Here is an 18,913-nt window from a genome sequence, read left to right as displayed (position 1 = left end):
AATACAAACCAATAATTCTAATTTCAATGTATAATATTGTATTTAGTTAGGTTTTAATAAATGTTTGATGAGAATCTTTATACAGGGAACAAACATCTAAATATTCGCATATTGATGCAAAAAAATAAAAGTTATTAATGTAGTACCCTCATTTCTTATTGGATTCCTAAAAAACAACATTAATAATGATTTTTCATATTTTTTTTGAATTTTTTTTAAGGTCGAATCCGATCAATTCGACCGATTCCCGATCCGAAACGCCGATCCAAATGGGTTTTGGGGTGCCCGATCCAGGGCACTGATCCGTTTTTTAAACCACTGGTTTTAAATAAGAAATTTGAATTTTTCCATTGCAAAATTATTATGTTTGAGAACATTTAAAAAATAAATAAACTATTATGTTTGAGATTCCACTACTACATTAATACTAGGGAATCTTCTATTCCAATTAGGGAAAGTTAAGGTCAAATCTTAGTAGTGTAGTTATGACCCGCTTAAGATAACAAATCGAATTAAGTGACCACAATGATAAGATAAAACAAAAGGCGAGATTTCTTTAAATCTACTTCACATGTTCTCTCTATACATAGAATTCATTTACCTAAAAGATTTCCTACTCCCTCGGGGAGTATAATATCCATTTACTCCCTCGGGCAAAACAAGTGCTAGGGATATTGTTTACATCTCAAATTTTTTGGTCTGCAACCTATAGATTAACCTCAATAAAAAGAACAATTCAGAAATTAACTCTACAATTCAGAAATAAACTCTCTTATGTACTAAAAAAAACTAATTTTTAGAGGACTTGAATTCAGATTGAATAAAGGGTTAGATCTAAGTGTTGCAAAACTCAAAATCCAAATATTTCTTTTAAAATAATCATTTAGTATATGAGGTTCCTAAATTTTTAGACTAAAAAAATCTTCCCAAATTGGTGTTTTGTGTGAGGGAATAGATGCACAACATGCTCCCATGAAAGCACATACGTGCTACTTTATAATCTATGTGACAGTTTTAACAGTCATAGCCCTCATATTGTTTCAATAAATCATTTTGGACTAAGAGAATTTCAATTCATCCATTAAGGGTAAAAGAACAATTACTACCCAACGTAAAAGCCTTAATGTCCTGGGTTGAGCACAATAAATGTGGATATGTTAAACTGAAATCACTTGCATTAATGCAAAATTTTAGCCCACAATGCTACCATTTAGAATGCAGTATGGTCTTTCTTCAATTTTCTTTGGAAGGCGTCCATTGGGTTAACCACTTACAAAAGTCCACTCCAGCTTAGAGATCGATGTTTGATCTAAAATTTCAGCGGTAGATAATCTAGGTCAATGATATCAACCACCTTGATTATAAATTTTTAAGAAAGAAAACAGAGTTTAAATTGTATTCATTAGATTTTTGAACTATTTAGTTTAGTTCATCATCATTGTCAAAGCGTTTTTCCAACTAATTGGGGTCGGCTACACGAATTTTGGTCTGCCATTATGCTCTATTAAAGGTAATACCTTCAGTAAGGCCATAAGTCCCCATATCTTTTCTCACTACTTCCAACCATGTCTTTTTGGGCCTACCCCTTGCCCTTTTGGAGCCTTCCACTTTAACTAAATTGCACCTCCTAACAGGTGTTGTACTGGCTTTACGTCAAATATGACCAACACACCTAAGTCTAGTCTCTCTCATCTTATCGCCTATTGGTATCACACCTAAATTTTCTCAAATTTATTCATTTTGAATTGTATCCTTTTTTGCCTTAGCACTCATCCATCTCAACATCCTCATCCCCGCTACTATAGATATATTATTTTTAACCGCCTAACATTCCACCTCATAGAGCAAAGCTGGTCTCACAGTTGTCCTATAGAACTTACCCTTCAACTTCATTAGTATCAGCGATCAAATAAAATTCCGGATGCACATCTCCATTTCGCCCACCCAGCTCTAATTCTATGTACGACATCTTCTTCAATCTCTCAATTTTACTTCATTTAAAACAATTTATTTTTTAGTGCTTATATCCAATTCTCTCATATTCATAATCGTGGTGTTTGAGATCATTGACCTATGAAAAGATTACCTTCAAAATCCATCTCTACGATGGAAAGGGCAATTTAAACAAGAATGCACCAAAAGATTTTATGTTAGGAATTCTACGGATAAACAGATTATTTTTTGATTAACCAATGTAACAAAGTTCGTCTATTTTGAGGAGGAATTAATGATCAATCACTTTATTCTTATTTTATAAATAAGACAAAACTAAAAACCCAAAATCATGGGGAAAAATATCAAAAAATGGTCAAATAATCTCAAAATATCGTTGAGGAGGTCAACTCATCAAATATATCAATAAAGTGGTTATTGTAATTACATAATTTCACTCAAGTACCTCATCAACTGCTTTTTAACGAATATCCAATGTCCTCGATATGAAATCTTAAACAAGCAAGGGTATTTAATATCTGACTTGACCCATTACACAAGTAGAGCCAAATTCTCTAAATATCCCTTCTTGATCCAAATCTAATTCGGAGCATGTGAATTTAATGAAAAACCACGTCCCAAATTTGGAACTCAGAACAAATAGGGTGGTTTTGTCATTTGGTTCAAGCCACTCAACTCGATGCACATGACATAAATACCCTTACTTGTTCGAAACCAAACCTGGAGCACGGGACTACAATAAAAAAACATGTTCTAAATTCAAAAACCCAAAACAATCAATGGCGTATAAATCATTTGGCCCAGACAACTTACTTAAGTGGGGTTAAATTACCCAATAAGCTCTACCTATCAAGGATTCCAAGCCCTAAATAGGGGCATTTTAGAAATTTTTAATGAAATTGTTTAGGATGTACCCTATTGATATTGCTAAAAGGAACACTTGGGAAAAAAATTGATTGGTCTGACCACTCAAGGGATTTTTCAAGTGGTTTGAGCATTTCAATGATATTTACCAATCTCAATTTTCTTTCAATCTGCAACTTTAATTTCATTAAGTTAATTTGAATTACAAGTATATGCATTCCTTTCCATTTGGAAAATTGAGCCTATGTACATTAGACTAAGAAATCCAAAATTCAAAATTTTGACCAGAGAAGATGTTGAAGCCCTGTCCCTAGCCAATGCACCAGCCTCCCTAATTGTCCGCCTACCAGTGATCGAATTGCACCTCTAGCTCACTTGTCCCCTTATTGTTAAATGTATTCTTTAGGTGCAATAGACATGATGCTCTGCCACTGCTCCATTGTACAATGCTTGATTCTCCCTCAGCTGACAATTGTGACCAATCTAAGGCCTTGTAGAAGTTCCGCTTCAACAAATCGGAGTACAGCCTAGGAGAGGTCCTGAGCAACTGAAAACTATACCTCCTTCTTGGTCAATCACAAGGCCCCCATACCAACAGAACCTAGATTGCCCCTAGAACCACATCAAAATTGAGCTTCACGATGCCTTATTTCTTTGTAGGCTTGTTCCCGCAACTCTATTAAAATTGTGAGTGGAAATATGACATGGTATAACCCAAAAATTCTTTCCTAAACTGTGTCCAAGATATTAATGTGGCTTCTATCTTACCTTTCAAGGATTCTAACCTTCTTTTATCCTTGAATATTCTACTGTTCCTTTCTAGCCACAGGAGCCTTAAGGTTTACGTGCAACATCAAGAATCATGATAACGAGCACAACTTGGGTACTGGTTGAGAAAACCAAGTAAAAACAAGAGGTCAACTAAGGCAGCTTGCACCCAAGTTATGTCATAAAGAGTTATAACACAAAAGACCTAATACCATATCAAATGAACAATGTAAAAAGTTGGCAATTTACAGTTTCATCCCTCCCTTTTGCAAACAAGGGATCTAGTGTTGAGATGTCTACGCTGCTAGCCATGAGAAAACAAGTGTTTTATTGGGGGCATGAAATTGCCTGTGCTTTTCAGGTTACCAAATTTCCCAGCACCACATTCCCATCTTCTGAGAATTTTACACACTGAATTTATACCTAATTCCCAGTACCACATCCACATCTTGTGATGATTTTATACACTGAACTCACTTAAAACTGCCCTTGATTGTCAGTCTCCAAGACAAATTCGAGATACTCAAGGCACTTCTACAAGGGCACATCTTCGCATAATCTCTATGGACTAGTTTTCTGATCTGTGTATTTTAACTAACCACAATCTTTAAGGGAAAAGGTCGTATTTGAGACAAGCAATGGGCCGTTTCGTCAACAACGAATAAGGACCTATTTTTTACATAAAATGTCAAGTTTCGGAGAGGTGGGAACAAGGAATTCCAATGGACTATCCAAGTGATTAATGGCTCTTTACAAGAGTTCCCATAGTCATACTTCCATCTAGAGTACTAAATCTGTCATGTCTAAGTCTAGAGAACTAAATCTGTCATGTCTAAGTAGTGTTTAAAGACCTAGAATCGGGTCTCGGATCAATGCTCCAGCGAATCGATTCGAATAGGCGTCAATCTAGATAGGCCAATTCACCAGTCAAAAGATATAAAATATTAAAAATAGAAAATATTAAAAACTTAAACTACACGGGAACCGCCCATTTTTTGACCGGGATTGCCGATTCTTCTAACATAATTGTCTGGTTCTCTAACAAAACTAGGCGATTCCTACCAAATTGGACCAACTCCCAGTTTCGTGAAGGAATTGGATAGGTCCCCTGCCAAACCCAATCCGATTTGCAATTCCCAATCCTGATCAAAGTTTTTTCAAAACTTTGTGTCTAAGAAATCAAGCATGTAATTTGGGTAACCTTTTGTTATTCACTACTAGTTTATTGCATGTGGTTTGCATGCATATTTAGGACCACTAAGCATCATCATCATCATCAAAGCCTTATCCCAATTAATTGGGATCGGCTACATGAATCCTATTCCTCCATTCTTTTCTATCAAGTGTCGTACCTTCAGTAAGACCAAAAGTCAAACATATCTTTTCTTACTACTTCTATTTGTCTTTTTGGGTCTTCCCCTTCCTTTTTAGAGCCTTCCACTTGAACCAAATTGCACCTTATAACTGGAGTTTTATTACGTCTACGCTACACATGGCCAATGCACCTAAGTCTGCTTTCCCTCATCTTATTGTTTATTGAAGCCACACCTAAGTTCTCTCGTATGTATTCATTTTGAATTCTATCCTTTCTTGTCTTACCACTCATCCATCTCAACATCCTCATCTCAGCTCCACTCATCCTATGCATATGATGTTTCTTGACTGCCTAGCATTCCATCCCATAAAACATGGTTGGTCTTACAGTCATCCTATAGAACTTCCCCTTTAGTCTCAATTGTATGTGGCGATCACATAAAACTCGAGATGCACGTCTCCACTTTGCCCACTGAGCTCTAGTTTTTTGTGCAACATCTTCCTCAATCTCTCCATTCTCCTCGGTTATCAACCCTAGATATTGAAAACAATCTATTTTAGGTATTTCATGATCATCAATCTTAACAACTTTGTCATTTCTACTTCTATTATTACTAAATTTGCATTCTATATATTCTGTTGTAGTCTGGCTAGTTTAGAACCTTTAGATTCTAGAGCATCCCTCCAATGTTCAAACTTTGCGTTCCTCTAGTCTCATCAATCAAAACTGTCATCTACGAACAACATACACCATGGTACCTCATCTTACAGGTGCTTGATTAACTCGTTCATAACCAAAACAAAGAGATATGGGCTCAAAACTAACCCTTGATGTAAGCCTATTGTCACTGAAAACTCACTTGTCTCTCCACTAATTGTCCGCACACTAGTTAGCGCTCACTCGTAAATATCCCTCACTATGTCACATAGCCTCTGATGACTCCTTTCTTTTCCTACATCCACTAAATTAAATCTCTAGGTACCTTATTGTATGCTTTCTCTAAATCAATACAAACCATGTGGATGTCCTTTTCCTTTGCCCTAAACTTCTTAATCAATTTCCAAAGTAGAAAAATGGCTATGATAGTTGACCTCCCTGGCATAAAACTAAGTTGGTTTTCTGATACACTCGTTTCACGCCTTAGACTTCTTAATCAATTGCCCATGTAGAAAAATGGCTTTGATAGTTAACCTCCCTGATATAAAACCAAACTGATTTTCCTATACACTCGTTTCACGCCTTAGTCATTGCTCAACCACTCTCTCCCACAGCTTCATAGTTCGGCTCATAAGTTTGATTCATTGATAGTTCGTACAATTTTGTATGTCCCCTTTGTTCATGTAAATAGGTACCATAGTACATTTTCCCCATTAGTCTAGCATTTTCTTTGTTCTCAACACCTTGTTGAAGGCTTGGTAAGTCAGTTTATGCCAATGTCTCCCATGCACTTCCAAACCTCTATCGGGATACCATCTATTATAAAAGTCTTTCCTATCTTCATATTTCTCAAAGCTTCTTTTACTTTAGATATCCTAAACCTGTGAATGTAACTATGACCTCCACGCTCATTCAAAGGTTCATCCTAATGTTGTGTTCCCCTAGTGTTTGTCATTTAACAATTTTTTAAAATAAATTCTCCACCTTCCGTTGACCTCATCATCTTTCACCAAGATCCTCCGATCCTCACTCTTAATAGATCTTATCATTAAGGAGCATTAAGCATAAAATTTTTCAATTCACGAAAACTATTATTTTCACTAAGCAATATTTATTGTTACAATATTGTTTCAATCTTATTGAAACTACAAAAAATGAGCAAGATGCTTATTGACTCTTATCATATCTCAAATTATTTAAAAATAAACAGAACTATAATACGGTCATGAATGTCAAACTCATCATTCTCATGAAGTTAAAAGATCATAATTTATGTTAACAAAGGCAAAGGAATATAGATTCAATTACGATAAACAATGCAATGCAGAAAAACCATCTTATAGTGCAAATGAGAATAACTATAATAAAACAATACCATGCAAGAAGAAGACTTTTATAGGCATGCTATTTTCCAAGGGTGCGAAGAAAAAAACTAGAAACTAATAAAAGGAAAAATAACAACATTGAATACTCTAATAAACATTGTGATTAGGAAAATCTAGAGAGAAAAATCTCTAAGAAACTTAACCAAAAAAAGAAGAAGAAGAAGAGGGGGGAGGAGGAGGAGGAGAAGAATGAAAGAAATTCTAAAATAGGATAAAAATTATAAAATAATAAAAAACAACAATAGTAAAAATATGTATAGGCAGGAGAGTGATGAGTTTGGGAAAAGAGTATGATGAGTTTACGAATTCAAGATGCATTCTTAGAATCTTAGAAGGGGGTTACTTGACAAGACGTGTACACCACAATCGGTTTCTCAAGTTGTTTGTATTTGGAACCCAAGCTTTAATCCAACCATATGAAGATGGATGGGTGATGGGAGCTGCACTTTGTCTTGAGAGTTTCCATCTCCATTCACGTTTCACCTCCATGCTTGTTCCTCTAAAAATGTCTATGTAACTCATCAGATTTCTCCTTAAGTTTCTCTCAATGTATCTTGTCTATGTTATATTATATATTTATCCAAGCTTTACAACTAAGCGGCATCATTTCAAGTTATGAAAAGTGCTCTCTCTTACCATCTCTCTCATGCCTCTCTTTACGTTCTTCTCTTTTCCCTTAAAATTTCTCATGCTTATCACTAAAATTAGATAAAGATAGTAGTTTTTTTAGTTTTTTTAGTTTTTTTATGTTTATCTATCCAAACCTCATTCAACCTACATGTTTTGGTCTAAACTCTATCTATTCAGGGTAACATGGTTCAAGTTCTCTGTAGCAATAGGGTAGCATAAAGATGTGTCTTCAGTTTAGCATATGTAGAAGTAGAATAGATACAAAACTCACTGCAAGGACATCCACTGTTAGCTCCAGATGATGTGCAAAGAAAATCAACTCCTGATGACAGACATTGACTCGGTTTAGTTAAACTTCATCATCCATCATCAGGAATGGACAGTGGAAGTCACCATGGTAGGCCACATAACATACACCACCACACGCCAGAAGTGTATGGTACACTTTCCCATTCTTCACATCAACATTTGTTATTTAATGTTTAAACAGTGACACATAAAATCCAAAATTAAAAAAAAAAAAAAAAATCCACTTGGGAGGTTTCTAGACCATGCAAATAGCATGGGGCTTGGGCTCATCTGCGCCAACATACCCAACTCATCATAGGCCAGGTTCATGCTCAACTCCTTGGCTCAGCTGGTCAAGCCCAGGCCACGGATCCCCAGCCCACTTCATAATTGGGCCAGGCCTGGGGTGTCGGGTCCAAACAGTCTTTATTAGTGTCAGGAAGTGTTGGGTTTCAGCCCAACATGCCCAGCACATTTAACATAAAAATTATTAAATTACTCAAATAATTAAAAAAGGGAAACTTTCTATCTTCCTAAAAACATTATATTATTCTGTTACCCCACTTCAGAAAGGTAGAGGTGGGTGAGAGACCCAAAACAAAGTTCTAAAATCACCTACAAACCAGATTTGATTTAACTCCCAAAGAATTCTAAATCCCTCAAATCCACATCCATTTAAAATAGATAGCTCTAATATCACTAGGTTTGGAGCATTTTGGAGCTCCAAGCCTTTTCTTTTTCATTTTTCTTTTGAGAATATTGTAATTGGAGGGACTTCTCGAAATAAGATCAGCGGTCCAAATACTTAGACCCAATGCCCATTGAATTGGATGGCTCATACTTAACTTGACATGTGATAGATATGAAGCATTTTTATGTGCCTCCAAATCCTTTGTCCCGCTTTTTTGAGGAGATTCTTTTTGGAAGGAATGCTATGGAATTTTTTACTTTTGGTCTCTCTTCCACCTCAAAAAATGGTTTTTTGAGATGGGGTAACATAACAGTATAATATTCATGTGAACTTAGAGAGAGTTTACCCATTAAAGAAAGGGTATTTCAGAATTTTATGTTAATTCAGTATGAAAATTAAAAAGGATAATGGAAAATAACAAAGAAAAAAAAAAAAAAAAGGATATCATACTCCAGGAATTGGATCACATTAGGCCAGCTCAATTTGGTCCTACCGAACAACTCGATTAGGCGGCAATAGGTTTGGACCTAGCACTAGTGGACTAGGCCGTGTTTAAAGCCCCACCAGGTGATGCAAAACAGGGGAATTCACATTTTTAATTTTTCTTTATTTAATTTCAGGGATGTATTATTGAGATTCTAGGGTTTCTTTTCTTAGGATTTTAGGGGTAGTTTTGAAAATTATTTCAATTGTCATTTATTTTGGTGAAAGGTGGTATTATTTTATTTATGAGGGTAGTTTGGTTATTTCTTCTTATATTTTCATTAAGAATCTAATTTAATTCAAATTGAATTAAAAATTTGGGTTTTCTTGGAGCCTACATTATGTTTAGACTAAAAATAACGTTTGGCATATTGGTTTTGATTCAGAGTTGAATATTATTTGCCACATTGAAGCTTGGCTTGTAAAAGCTTCCATCATTATTTTCTATCAAATTTTCAGTTCTTTGACTTCTCTCTGTGATTTCGTTTTCATCATTAAAGTTTCTTTTTTTTTTTTTTTTGGCACCACATTTAATGATATTAGAGCAGGCTTGTTCCCAAACACCCGAAACACTACAAGTTTGTGTGATGGCTACTAGGGGTAGTGTGTGGTGGTGGTGACAAAGTTACATTTGAGGAACTCATATCATCTGATAAGAGAATTGAGTAATTGGCATACAAGATATGCCAAAAATGTTTGAATTGAATAGGTTGAATGGTGCACAGGTGTACCCAACCTGCTCTCATTGACATTCAGCCATTCATGACAATGGCAGATCTGAATCCAATCGTAACGATAGCATTGGTATGAGGGTTTTATTCAGAGTTGAATATTATTTGTATTGAGACTTCTGTTTAAATCAAAGTAGCAATTGAAGCTGGACTTGTAAGCTTCCACCATTATTTTCAATCAGTCGTTTGATTTCTTTATGCGACTTCATTTTGCATCATCAAAACTTCCATTTTTTTGGACTACATTACCAAGCAGGCCCGATTACTTAATCAGGTACAGGTTGACCCAATCAGGTCTTAGGTCATTACCAAATACTGGGCACTGAAATAATGAACTAGTCTCAGTTGGCCATGCAATCGACACAGCCACATCAAAGTCATCCAAATTGGAATCCTTAAATTATCCCAAAAGGGTGTATGCACTGGAAGCTATAAATATCACATATTGATTTTTATGTGTATAGTGTTTAATTGTGGGTGCACGTGCATGTACATCAACAAAATGGAACTAGTTCTAGTACTGCTTTGTCAAGTAATGTTAGAAGCAAGGTGTGGAACCTGTTTTCAGATTTGAATCAGAACCAGACTAAGGCAAGCCACTGACTCACTGAGTCTTAAGTTTGGAACAAATAAATGAAAGGGCAGTGATATGAAACTTTAAAATGAGAAAAGAATGAATATGATTATAATGACTTAATGAGTCTTTTCTCTGTAAGCACTATCAAATACCAGGCCTTTTATTGTGACAATGAACACATGCTCTATTGAGATTTTTCCCCGACATGAAGGTATTAGCATCAATCTCGGGCATTTTCGAGGCCTGAAAAAAAATGCAGTGACCCATTCTCGATAACAAATAATAAGTTACATATATTGCATGGTTTAAGATCATATATTGCACAGCCTCAATCAAATTTGCAGGAATAAGGACAGCTTGCGTCAAGGATAATCAGCCCTGCAATGTTGTCTTTCAGCCAGTACATATAGTTTAAACATGCTTAGTTTCTCAGTTACCATCTCCGGGTATTGGGTTCAGAACATTATTTGGATATATCAAATGCGTCACAATTTTGCTAGCTAAAAGGAGACTTTTCTACTAATTAAAAAATAACAATCATGATGCAGGGGTCAAACCTGGCAGAGTTAAGCCAAAAATCTGGTTCTTGATCAGATTTACCACATGGCAAGCAACCCAGACTGAGCCAGCTTCTGTACAACTGAAGGCATGTGTATGGCCCTCCTCTTCCAATGACTGAGAGACACCTGGAGCCTGCTTTGAAATCTACAAAATTCAAAGAAATCAAATCTCTCTCTCTCTCTCTCTCTCTCTCTCTATCTCTCTCTCTCACTCACTCTCTCTCTCTGTGAGTGTTTGTGTGTGTGTGCATGCACATGCATTTCAAGTCCATGAGATGCTAAATACGCAACAAATGTGAACCTTTTTAATTGAGAAATGCTCCAACAAAATGGAAGCATTTTTTTTGGGACAAGTAAAGTAGTAAAGGATCAAAGAACTTTTTCTGGTTTCTATTTTTGATTTTTTGACAAGATTAAACAATTACCATGATTAATTTCTAAAATACTAAGCATAAACAATTGTCAAGTTCACCTCTTCAAACATTGATAATGGTCCCCAATGATCGTCTATGCCAAATAAAAATGAAATTTGACTGCCTTTCCTTCTTATGAAAGTCCAGTCCGGCTCCTCTGAAAACTGACAATGAAGCACTAAGTGCAAAATAATATTTATATACTGATTCTAAAAGTGACATCATACACATGCACGTGTGCATAAAAAAACACCCCATAAGTTTTTAGCCTTTTCTTCCATAACCTCGAATGTAAGACATTTTCTTTCTGTATTTGCTCTTGGTAACACAACATAACGAAAATATTGCAGAAGTAATATTTTGCAAGGAATGTATACCTTTCCAAACTCTGTCATGGCCATAAATAATGCATTTCGTACTGTATGGTACTGCAGGTTAGCACAAGATACCGTATTACTCTGATTTGTTCTACAATAGAATATTTTTTCCTAAGACCAAATTCACCTTAAACTAAGCAAATTTAGGTTTACACTAATAAAACTTCAAACAATTGGCAAAATAGCAAGCCTTTGAGTGTAATAAGATAATATCACAATCAGACAAAATAATCTTCCAGAACATAATGCACATTATGGCAAGCTGAGCAATGTAACAATTAAAAACTCAGGTCTAAGTTGATCCCATAAAATCAAAACCAAGAACCACAACCTTCATAAAGAGATCAAAGTCTAACCTCTATGATCGTATAGGCAGTTCTTCAACTCGCATATAGTACTCAGTTTATACAGATACATGAAAGGAGCACTGATGAGCAAGAAAAAGATTTTGTTTGCTCCAAAAAGGAAAGGACAGAAAGAAGTGCAACATTCTAACTTCCAAACAGACTATTTATATCATTATAGTTACAACAAAGCATGAGAGAGAGAGAGAGATCCTTCAAGAATGTTACTAGCACAGCTTAACAATGCTGAATTAAGATTGGCATAACAAAGAGAGATAACAGAACATGTTGACTCTTCCTCCAAGACAGTTATTATTGAGATGCTTCACCTCCGGGTTAAACATAAGTGGGTTCCATAGCAAATTTCAAAATTTTGATCTCCATAGTTTATTGAGATGTGCTTGTAACCCCAAAGTGCAACACTTTCCTTTGTTATATAGCAGCATTACTTGTTTGCATTGTAAGGGATTTTATTAGTCATTTTCTTTCAAGTTATCTCTTTGTACAAAGCTATTCAAGGATCTATTAACAATGTCATTATTTATAGGAGCATTACTGGTAAAAGTAAAAACTTTGCCTTGTACATGTCAAAGATTGTGCAGTAGTATGTACACAAGGGCATTACATATAAAATATGGTTATAAGAAATTGTGCATATATGGAATTTTTAAGCAAAGGGATAAATCCTGACCACAAATTTGGGAGACGTTTCTAGTAAAGTTGGAATAACACAATAAACTTGGCATAAAAATAAGTAGACGCAAACATAATTCATTGACATAACAGGATCTTATAAATGAAATTGGAATAGTAAACAAAGTCATGCAGATCGCCTCAACAAGAGAAATTCACAGTTCTTTTCTGTTTTGAAAGTTCCACAGCCATAAGAATTTTTCTTACAATTTTTAAATGTTTACTATTGAATCATTTGAAGATTCAAATTTGTTAAAAATTTCTAAGATCAAATAATTTTTGCAAAGGCCAACCTCCCAAAACCTCAAGATTTATACACACTATATCCTCTTCAAGAAACTTCAAATGCACTTGGCTAGCAAATTTCTTGGAAGTAATCCCATTAGATATCAGCAATGTTCAAAAATGCGAATTCGGGCACCTAGGCGCCCGCCTAGAGACAAGGTTCCTTTACCAAAATTGAAACCCCCCTCCCCCCCCCCCCAAAACAAAAAAAACAGGGGAGTTCTTAGGGGCATGGTTTAAAGCCTTTGGGAGTTTTTAGAGAAATTTTAGAGCCCCAAACTCCTTATGATAGTGATAGACGAAAACATAATAGTACAATACAATACTACAATCACATAACATATTTACGAATGATACAAGTCTCAAAGAGATTGTAACTTGTAAGTTTAAGACATTAAAATGCTTGAAATCAAAACATAACACATTGTACAAAAAAAGAATCAACTATTCATAAAAGAATACGACATATGCTCAATTTCATTGTCCAAATGAGAAAAAATTCAATTAATCATAAAAAAAAAAATCAAAATTTTAACTACAAACGTGTAAATATATTGTAAAAAAAAAAGAAAAAAAAAAAAACAAAGAAGAGGAAAAAAAAAAAAACACATAATTCATAACATAATATGTTGTAGCAAAATAAAATCAAAACCCTCCTTCAAATATGATAATACTTTAAAAATATCAAAATTAAATCGATGTCGGTGCAAACCTTGTCTATTGGGTCGTCAAAAGATCTCAAAATCAACTACTAGAAACTCCATATCCACCCATAAATTATTGTCTTTGTTTTGAGAAGAAATCGAAAAAATAAAAAATTTATCAATCTTTCGATAAATCACAAGAGTGGTTTTGGGGGGGGGGGGGGGTTTCTCACCCTAAAGGCCACGGTTTTCCCCACAACCCTTTTCCCCCCTTTTTAGGGGAGAAATTATATTTTTTTACCATCACCGAGGGTTTTTTCCACCCGTCCGCAAAGTGTCACGGGGCGGCGCCTAGACAAGTGCCCAAAGACAGGGTGCATAATGACCTTGCCCAGACAGCGCCGAGGCATTTTTTAAAGTTTTTCACTTGGGCACTCGGGCGGCCGAATTTCAAAAACTGGATATCAGCCTTGAAATTGTAGAAGTTTGGGAATAGTACCAGATAAAAAACAACCAAATCAAATCAAATATCGGTAGTTCAATAGAACAAGAGGATATATAGTGACGAAGAATAACTTCTGAGTTTGTTCATTGTAATATTTTTTTGGGTGAATTCATTCATTGTAATATTGGCTACTAGTGAGCTTCATTTCCGGGCGGTGTCTACTAAGCATTTCCAGTGAAGGTTTTGCATGTTAAAAACATTAAAGTATTTCCTAAAGCAAAGAAAGAACCAAATTTCACCTTCAATAGATGGGTGCATGTAGCTGTAACTGCCGAAGATGACCATGAGCAGCCAACACTTCTTTTCACCAAGGAAGCAGAAATCAAATTCGGAAGTAACCCGAATAATGCTGCAAGAGAACTAATGATAGTAGATAATATGGGTGACCTGCAAATTTGAGAACATTGGATAACATAAAAAATATCAAGCGCATAAACAACCAACATGGGTCCACCTCAAATTATATCATTAGTAAAGCACCAAACTAAGCCAAAATCAATCTACAGCTTGTATCATATGAATCTATTTTCTAATTTATATTTGAAATGGAACATGAAGGGAACATGAGATGAAATGCGATCTAAAGGCTTATGGCTAGAATGACTAGATTCCACCAAACAGCTAAGCCTACAAACAAGTTAGGTAATGTTTGATGTTTTTATCTTTGCTAGGTACCCACCTTCTCATTTTCAAGCATGATAGATTACCGTGGAAAATTTAAGAGAAATCTAAATCACCCACAATAAGAGATATCCATGTTTTAAGACAAGAAAATGTTTCAAATTTGGTAGGCAAGCTACAGGTAAATGAAAAAGCCACATGCATGCAAACCAAGTTAGCAAACTAAGAAAGACATATTAGCAAATACATAAGGAGAAGAGCACATTATAACCAATCCAACGTGGCATACACAAGAAAATCAAAACAGTAGACATAAAAGTGAGCTATTTCTTCACAAACAGAGAAGGGAAGTGGTACATTGCTATCGTCCCAATAAAGATTTGTTGATAGGACTCCTTGTTCAATGTCAAAAATGGATAGAGTCCAATGCAATACGCAACCTGCAAGAAAAGTAGTAATATAACTTGATTAGAAGAACATTATTAATGAGAAAAAGTCAAGAATAGCTTTAAGTTCGATTATAGAAGCAAAATAATAAAAATAAATTAAAAAGCAAAAGAATAAGAGTCATGTTTTTAGGGCAAAAGTTAATAACCTTGTCTGGAAATCTTCTGAAAATCTCCAGTGATATATGTGAACCAATAGAATGCCCAACCTTTACTAAGAAAACATATGTCAGGTACTCCCAAATTTTGGAAGAAATGATACATCAAGATTTTTTTTCTTCAAACAAAAAAAAAGTAGAGATAATGCTGACAATTTGAAATTGCAATAACGAAAAAATATGGTAGAATAAGCAGAAGCATTTACTTTGAAGAATTGTATCCATTGAACAGATTGTCATATTATTATCATAGTTCACAACTTTGGACTCTGACTCATCACTTTAGAAGGCAATAATCCGCTAATCTTGAAAATTTTTGAAGGGAAATTTATCAAATTACCCATGACAGATGAAGGGGATCACCACATACCAATAAAACGAAAGGGAAAGTTTTCTAGGACAACTATAAGACCTGCTATGCTTTATGGGACAAAATGTTGAGCAGTCAAGAAACAACATATCTATAAAATGACTATAACTGAGATGAAGATGTTGAGATAGATTAGTGGCAAGACAAGAAATGATAGAATTCGGAATGAATTAGTGAAAGAGAACTTAGGGGTGGATCCAATAGGCGATAAGATATAGGAAAGTAGACTTAGGTGAGATGGCCATGTGTTGTGTCTATCTAGAACAACACTGGCTAGGAGGGGTGATTTGGTTCAACTGGAAGGTTCTAAAAGAGTAAAAAGAATGCCCAAAAGGACATGGATGGAAGTAGTACAAAAAGATATGGTGACTTATGGCATTACTGAGGGTATGGCCCTTCAAGAAGCGGAACGACAAGATTCATGTAGCCGACTCCAAATAATTGGGATAAGGCACGGATAATGATTATGACCTATGAAACCATGCCGACAACACGCTCCTATCCTTCTCCATACCCATTGGCCAAGCCGACTCAACAACGACAGAAGCTCATGCTCTCCTTGAAGGAGTCAAGAACTTTAACCTAGTTTGGAGCCCAATGTCCCTCTCCTTTCCCATGGAGTTTTTTTTTTTTTTTGTTTTTTTAACTTATCCTTGCCCATGGAGGTTACTCCACATTTTTTACAAAGTTCATCATATTTGCATGGATATGCACATCTCATGGAAACATACTTAGTGCGAAGCAAACTCAGAAGCAAACCACCTCACTAGAGAAGGATCCTTTTTGAATGGCACACAGGGAACCATCACAGCATCTCACTGAACTCAACTCCCATGTGTCCATGACATTCCTTTTTGCATCTACTTTATTCATAAGCATGCCGTATAGCATTTTTTGAGTAGCCCAACACACACACACACACACCCGCAAAAAAAGAAACTTTTTTTGTTATTGTGGGCCTGACTGTGTCTTTTTTGGTTTTTGTATTAGCTATGGGATGCCATTTTTGTACTCCTTCACCATCTTAATACAATGTTGACAGTTTCAAAGAAAGAAAGATGAACAATTTAACACCTTACCCATATCTTTTGATTTAATTTCAAACTACCCATACAAAATACATAATCTTGATTTGCAAATGGATAGAATGTTAAATAATTCATCTCTTATTAGTATTTTGATAAATTTTCCTCATTTAACTGTATGAAACAAAATGGAACTTATCAAGAAAAATGTGCAGGATCCATACAAATAAGAAAACCATGAGAAATATTAGAGAGAGAATTTAACAAGTGAGAAAGAAAAGGTAGGTCAAGGGTATAGAGAGAGAGAGAGAGAGAGAGAGAGAGAGAGAGAGAGAGAAGACTGTGAGGGCAAAGGAGAGAAACTAAGAACTAGAACACTAATAGAGACAGGAAGGAGCTGAGAGAGCGGGGCAGGCATAATGAACAAGACAGAGAGGACAATAGAGAGCGAGAATGAGAATCAAGAGATAAAGGAAGAAGTGAAGGGAAAGGGGTTATAAAATATACTAAGAGCAAGACAACATAAAAATGAGGTAAGAGCTTAACGAGAAAAAAGAATAGCCCAGCATCTATGCATCTCAAATGAATTACAGCCGAACATAAGCTAAATAGGGCTGCCAAATTTCCAAGTTTGAGAACTATAATTCACTCTTCACCACATTATTTACATGGTTTTTCTGCTCTCGTTTTAGATTTCTCTTGCAGTGCCTGCTTTGACCTAACTTCCTCCACTGAATTGGCAAAAATCTCATAGGCAAAGTTCCTTCAATGATAGATTTTCCTTAAGCACCAGAGATGCATACACGATAGTACGCAGGAATATGAACATGTACTTAATAACTAGGTAGTGAAAAAAATATACAAGCATTTAGAAGATCCAATTGAATTTTAAATGCATAATTATTACCAAAACAATAGGAGTTTCAGAATTTTGAAGCTGTCGATCAACAAACTCTATCTACAAAAAGTTAAAATGAGCTGTCATCAGAAATCAATCCAATATAGTAGCTGATGATAGAAAATAAAATCCAATGAGTAATAGTAGTGATTTTCTATTGCAAGAATTCATTTGATAATCAATCAACTTTAGCAAGAAAGAAATTATTTAGTCAAGCTGGTATAGCTAGACATGTAAATGCATAAAATAGTAGACATGCAGTTACTTACATAACTTTTTACAACCTAAACTGCCGATTACACAAAATAAAAAAAAGTTGGTGTTGAAATAGTACCTTATGATCAATTTGCTCTTGCAATGAAAACAACCTTCCTTTCTCCCAATTCTAAAGAAACAGAGTATGTATGAGTTTGAGAACAATGAAATATATTATAGACAAAGGAGCATTACTTGCCAAGTGGAGATAAGCTAAGTAGACGTAATAAGATTAAGCAATGCTACATTAGCAAATGCGTGCAAGAAAGACTATTTAGATATTGCAGAAATTATAAGAAGGCAAACAAAGTACATAACAAAGACTTGTTTGAGAAAGAACTGCATATAAAATACTTGTTCTAGAAGAGACTAAAATAAGTTACTCCTATTCAAGTATTTTAAACAAATAAAGCTATCAAGCAACTGAAAGACGTATAAATGTATTTTGTTTACTAGAAATACACCTGAACTAAATGCAATCATGATAATGGATTCAACCTGTATATGGATCTTCCAGGTCTGGATTGCAAAGCCAATTGTTTATTCTTGCTAATAATTCCCAAGTATAAACCACAAGTGGATACTTTGCAGGTGGTTAAATAACTCATCCATCACCGACAATTAATGTACAATGCATGAAGTGTGGCAATTTTTGTCAGTAAGAGCCTAAGCAATCAGCAACCCAATGTTGAAACTATTTTAATTGAAGTAAACAATTTTAAATATATAAACATAAGAAACTTCTCCTATCTAATGGTAGCCACAACTTAGGAACAAAGATAAGAAGCTAGACTCAAAATTCTAGCCCAATGAACTTTCTGAACATTCTAACATCATTAAAGTACTTGCAACTACCCGCCACCATAAGTGAAGAAAATGGACAACATCTCGATTTTTGTGTGATCATCTTTCCATAATTGATCACAATGGCGACACTAAACTCTTGTGTATCACTTCATTGGGTTGCTGCCCACAAA

General features: G+C 35.2%; 1 protein-coding gene across 24 annotated transcripts in view; it reads right to left on the bottom strand.

Annotated features, from left to right (window-relative positions):
- Positions 1–18,913, bottom strand: part of LOC18444477 (uncharacterized) — a 42,942-nt gene that overhangs the window by 21,542 nt on the left and 2,487 nt on the right. For 4 of the 24 annotated variants that reach the window (XM_088852081.1, XM_020673702.2, XM_020673709.2 and 1 more), the window contains exons 6-13: positions 18,016–18,066; positions 17,691–17,741; positions 15,380–15,439; positions 15,142–15,224; positions 14,403–14,550; positions 11,693–11,743; positions 11,375–11,479; positions 10,900–11,047 (exon numbers count right to left, since the gene is read on the bottom strand). In XM_088852081.1, coding sequence (XP_088708207.1) covers positions 10,900–11,047; positions 11,375–11,479; positions 11,693–11,743; positions 14,403–14,550; positions 15,142–15,224; positions 15,380–15,439; positions 17,691–17,741; positions 18,016–18,066 — 697 coding nt within the window. Of the gene's footprint in view, positions 1–6,281; positions 7,452–7,783; positions 8,262–10,315; positions 10,586–10,613; positions 11,048–11,374; positions 11,480–11,692; positions 11,744–14,402; positions 14,551–15,141; positions 15,225–15,379; positions 15,440–17,690; positions 17,742–18,015; positions 18,067–18,913 lie in introns of those variants that run through there. The other 20 variants (XM_088852088.1, XM_011628852.3, XM_088852086.1 and 17 more) reach the window with 13 other exon arrangements.

This window comes from Amborella trichopoda, chromosome 11 (assembly GCF_054954075.1).
Source record: "Amborella trichopoda isolate Santa Cruz 75 chromosome 11, AtrichopodaSantaCruz75HAP2 v2.0, whole genome shotgun sequence".
NCBI classification, from domain to species: domain Eukaryota; kingdom Viridiplantae; phylum Streptophyta; class Magnoliopsida; order Amborellales; family Amborellaceae; genus Amborella; species Amborella trichopoda.
The sequence above is the reverse complement of the archived record's forward strand: the minus strand, read 5'-3'. Positions and strand labels throughout refer to the sequence as shown.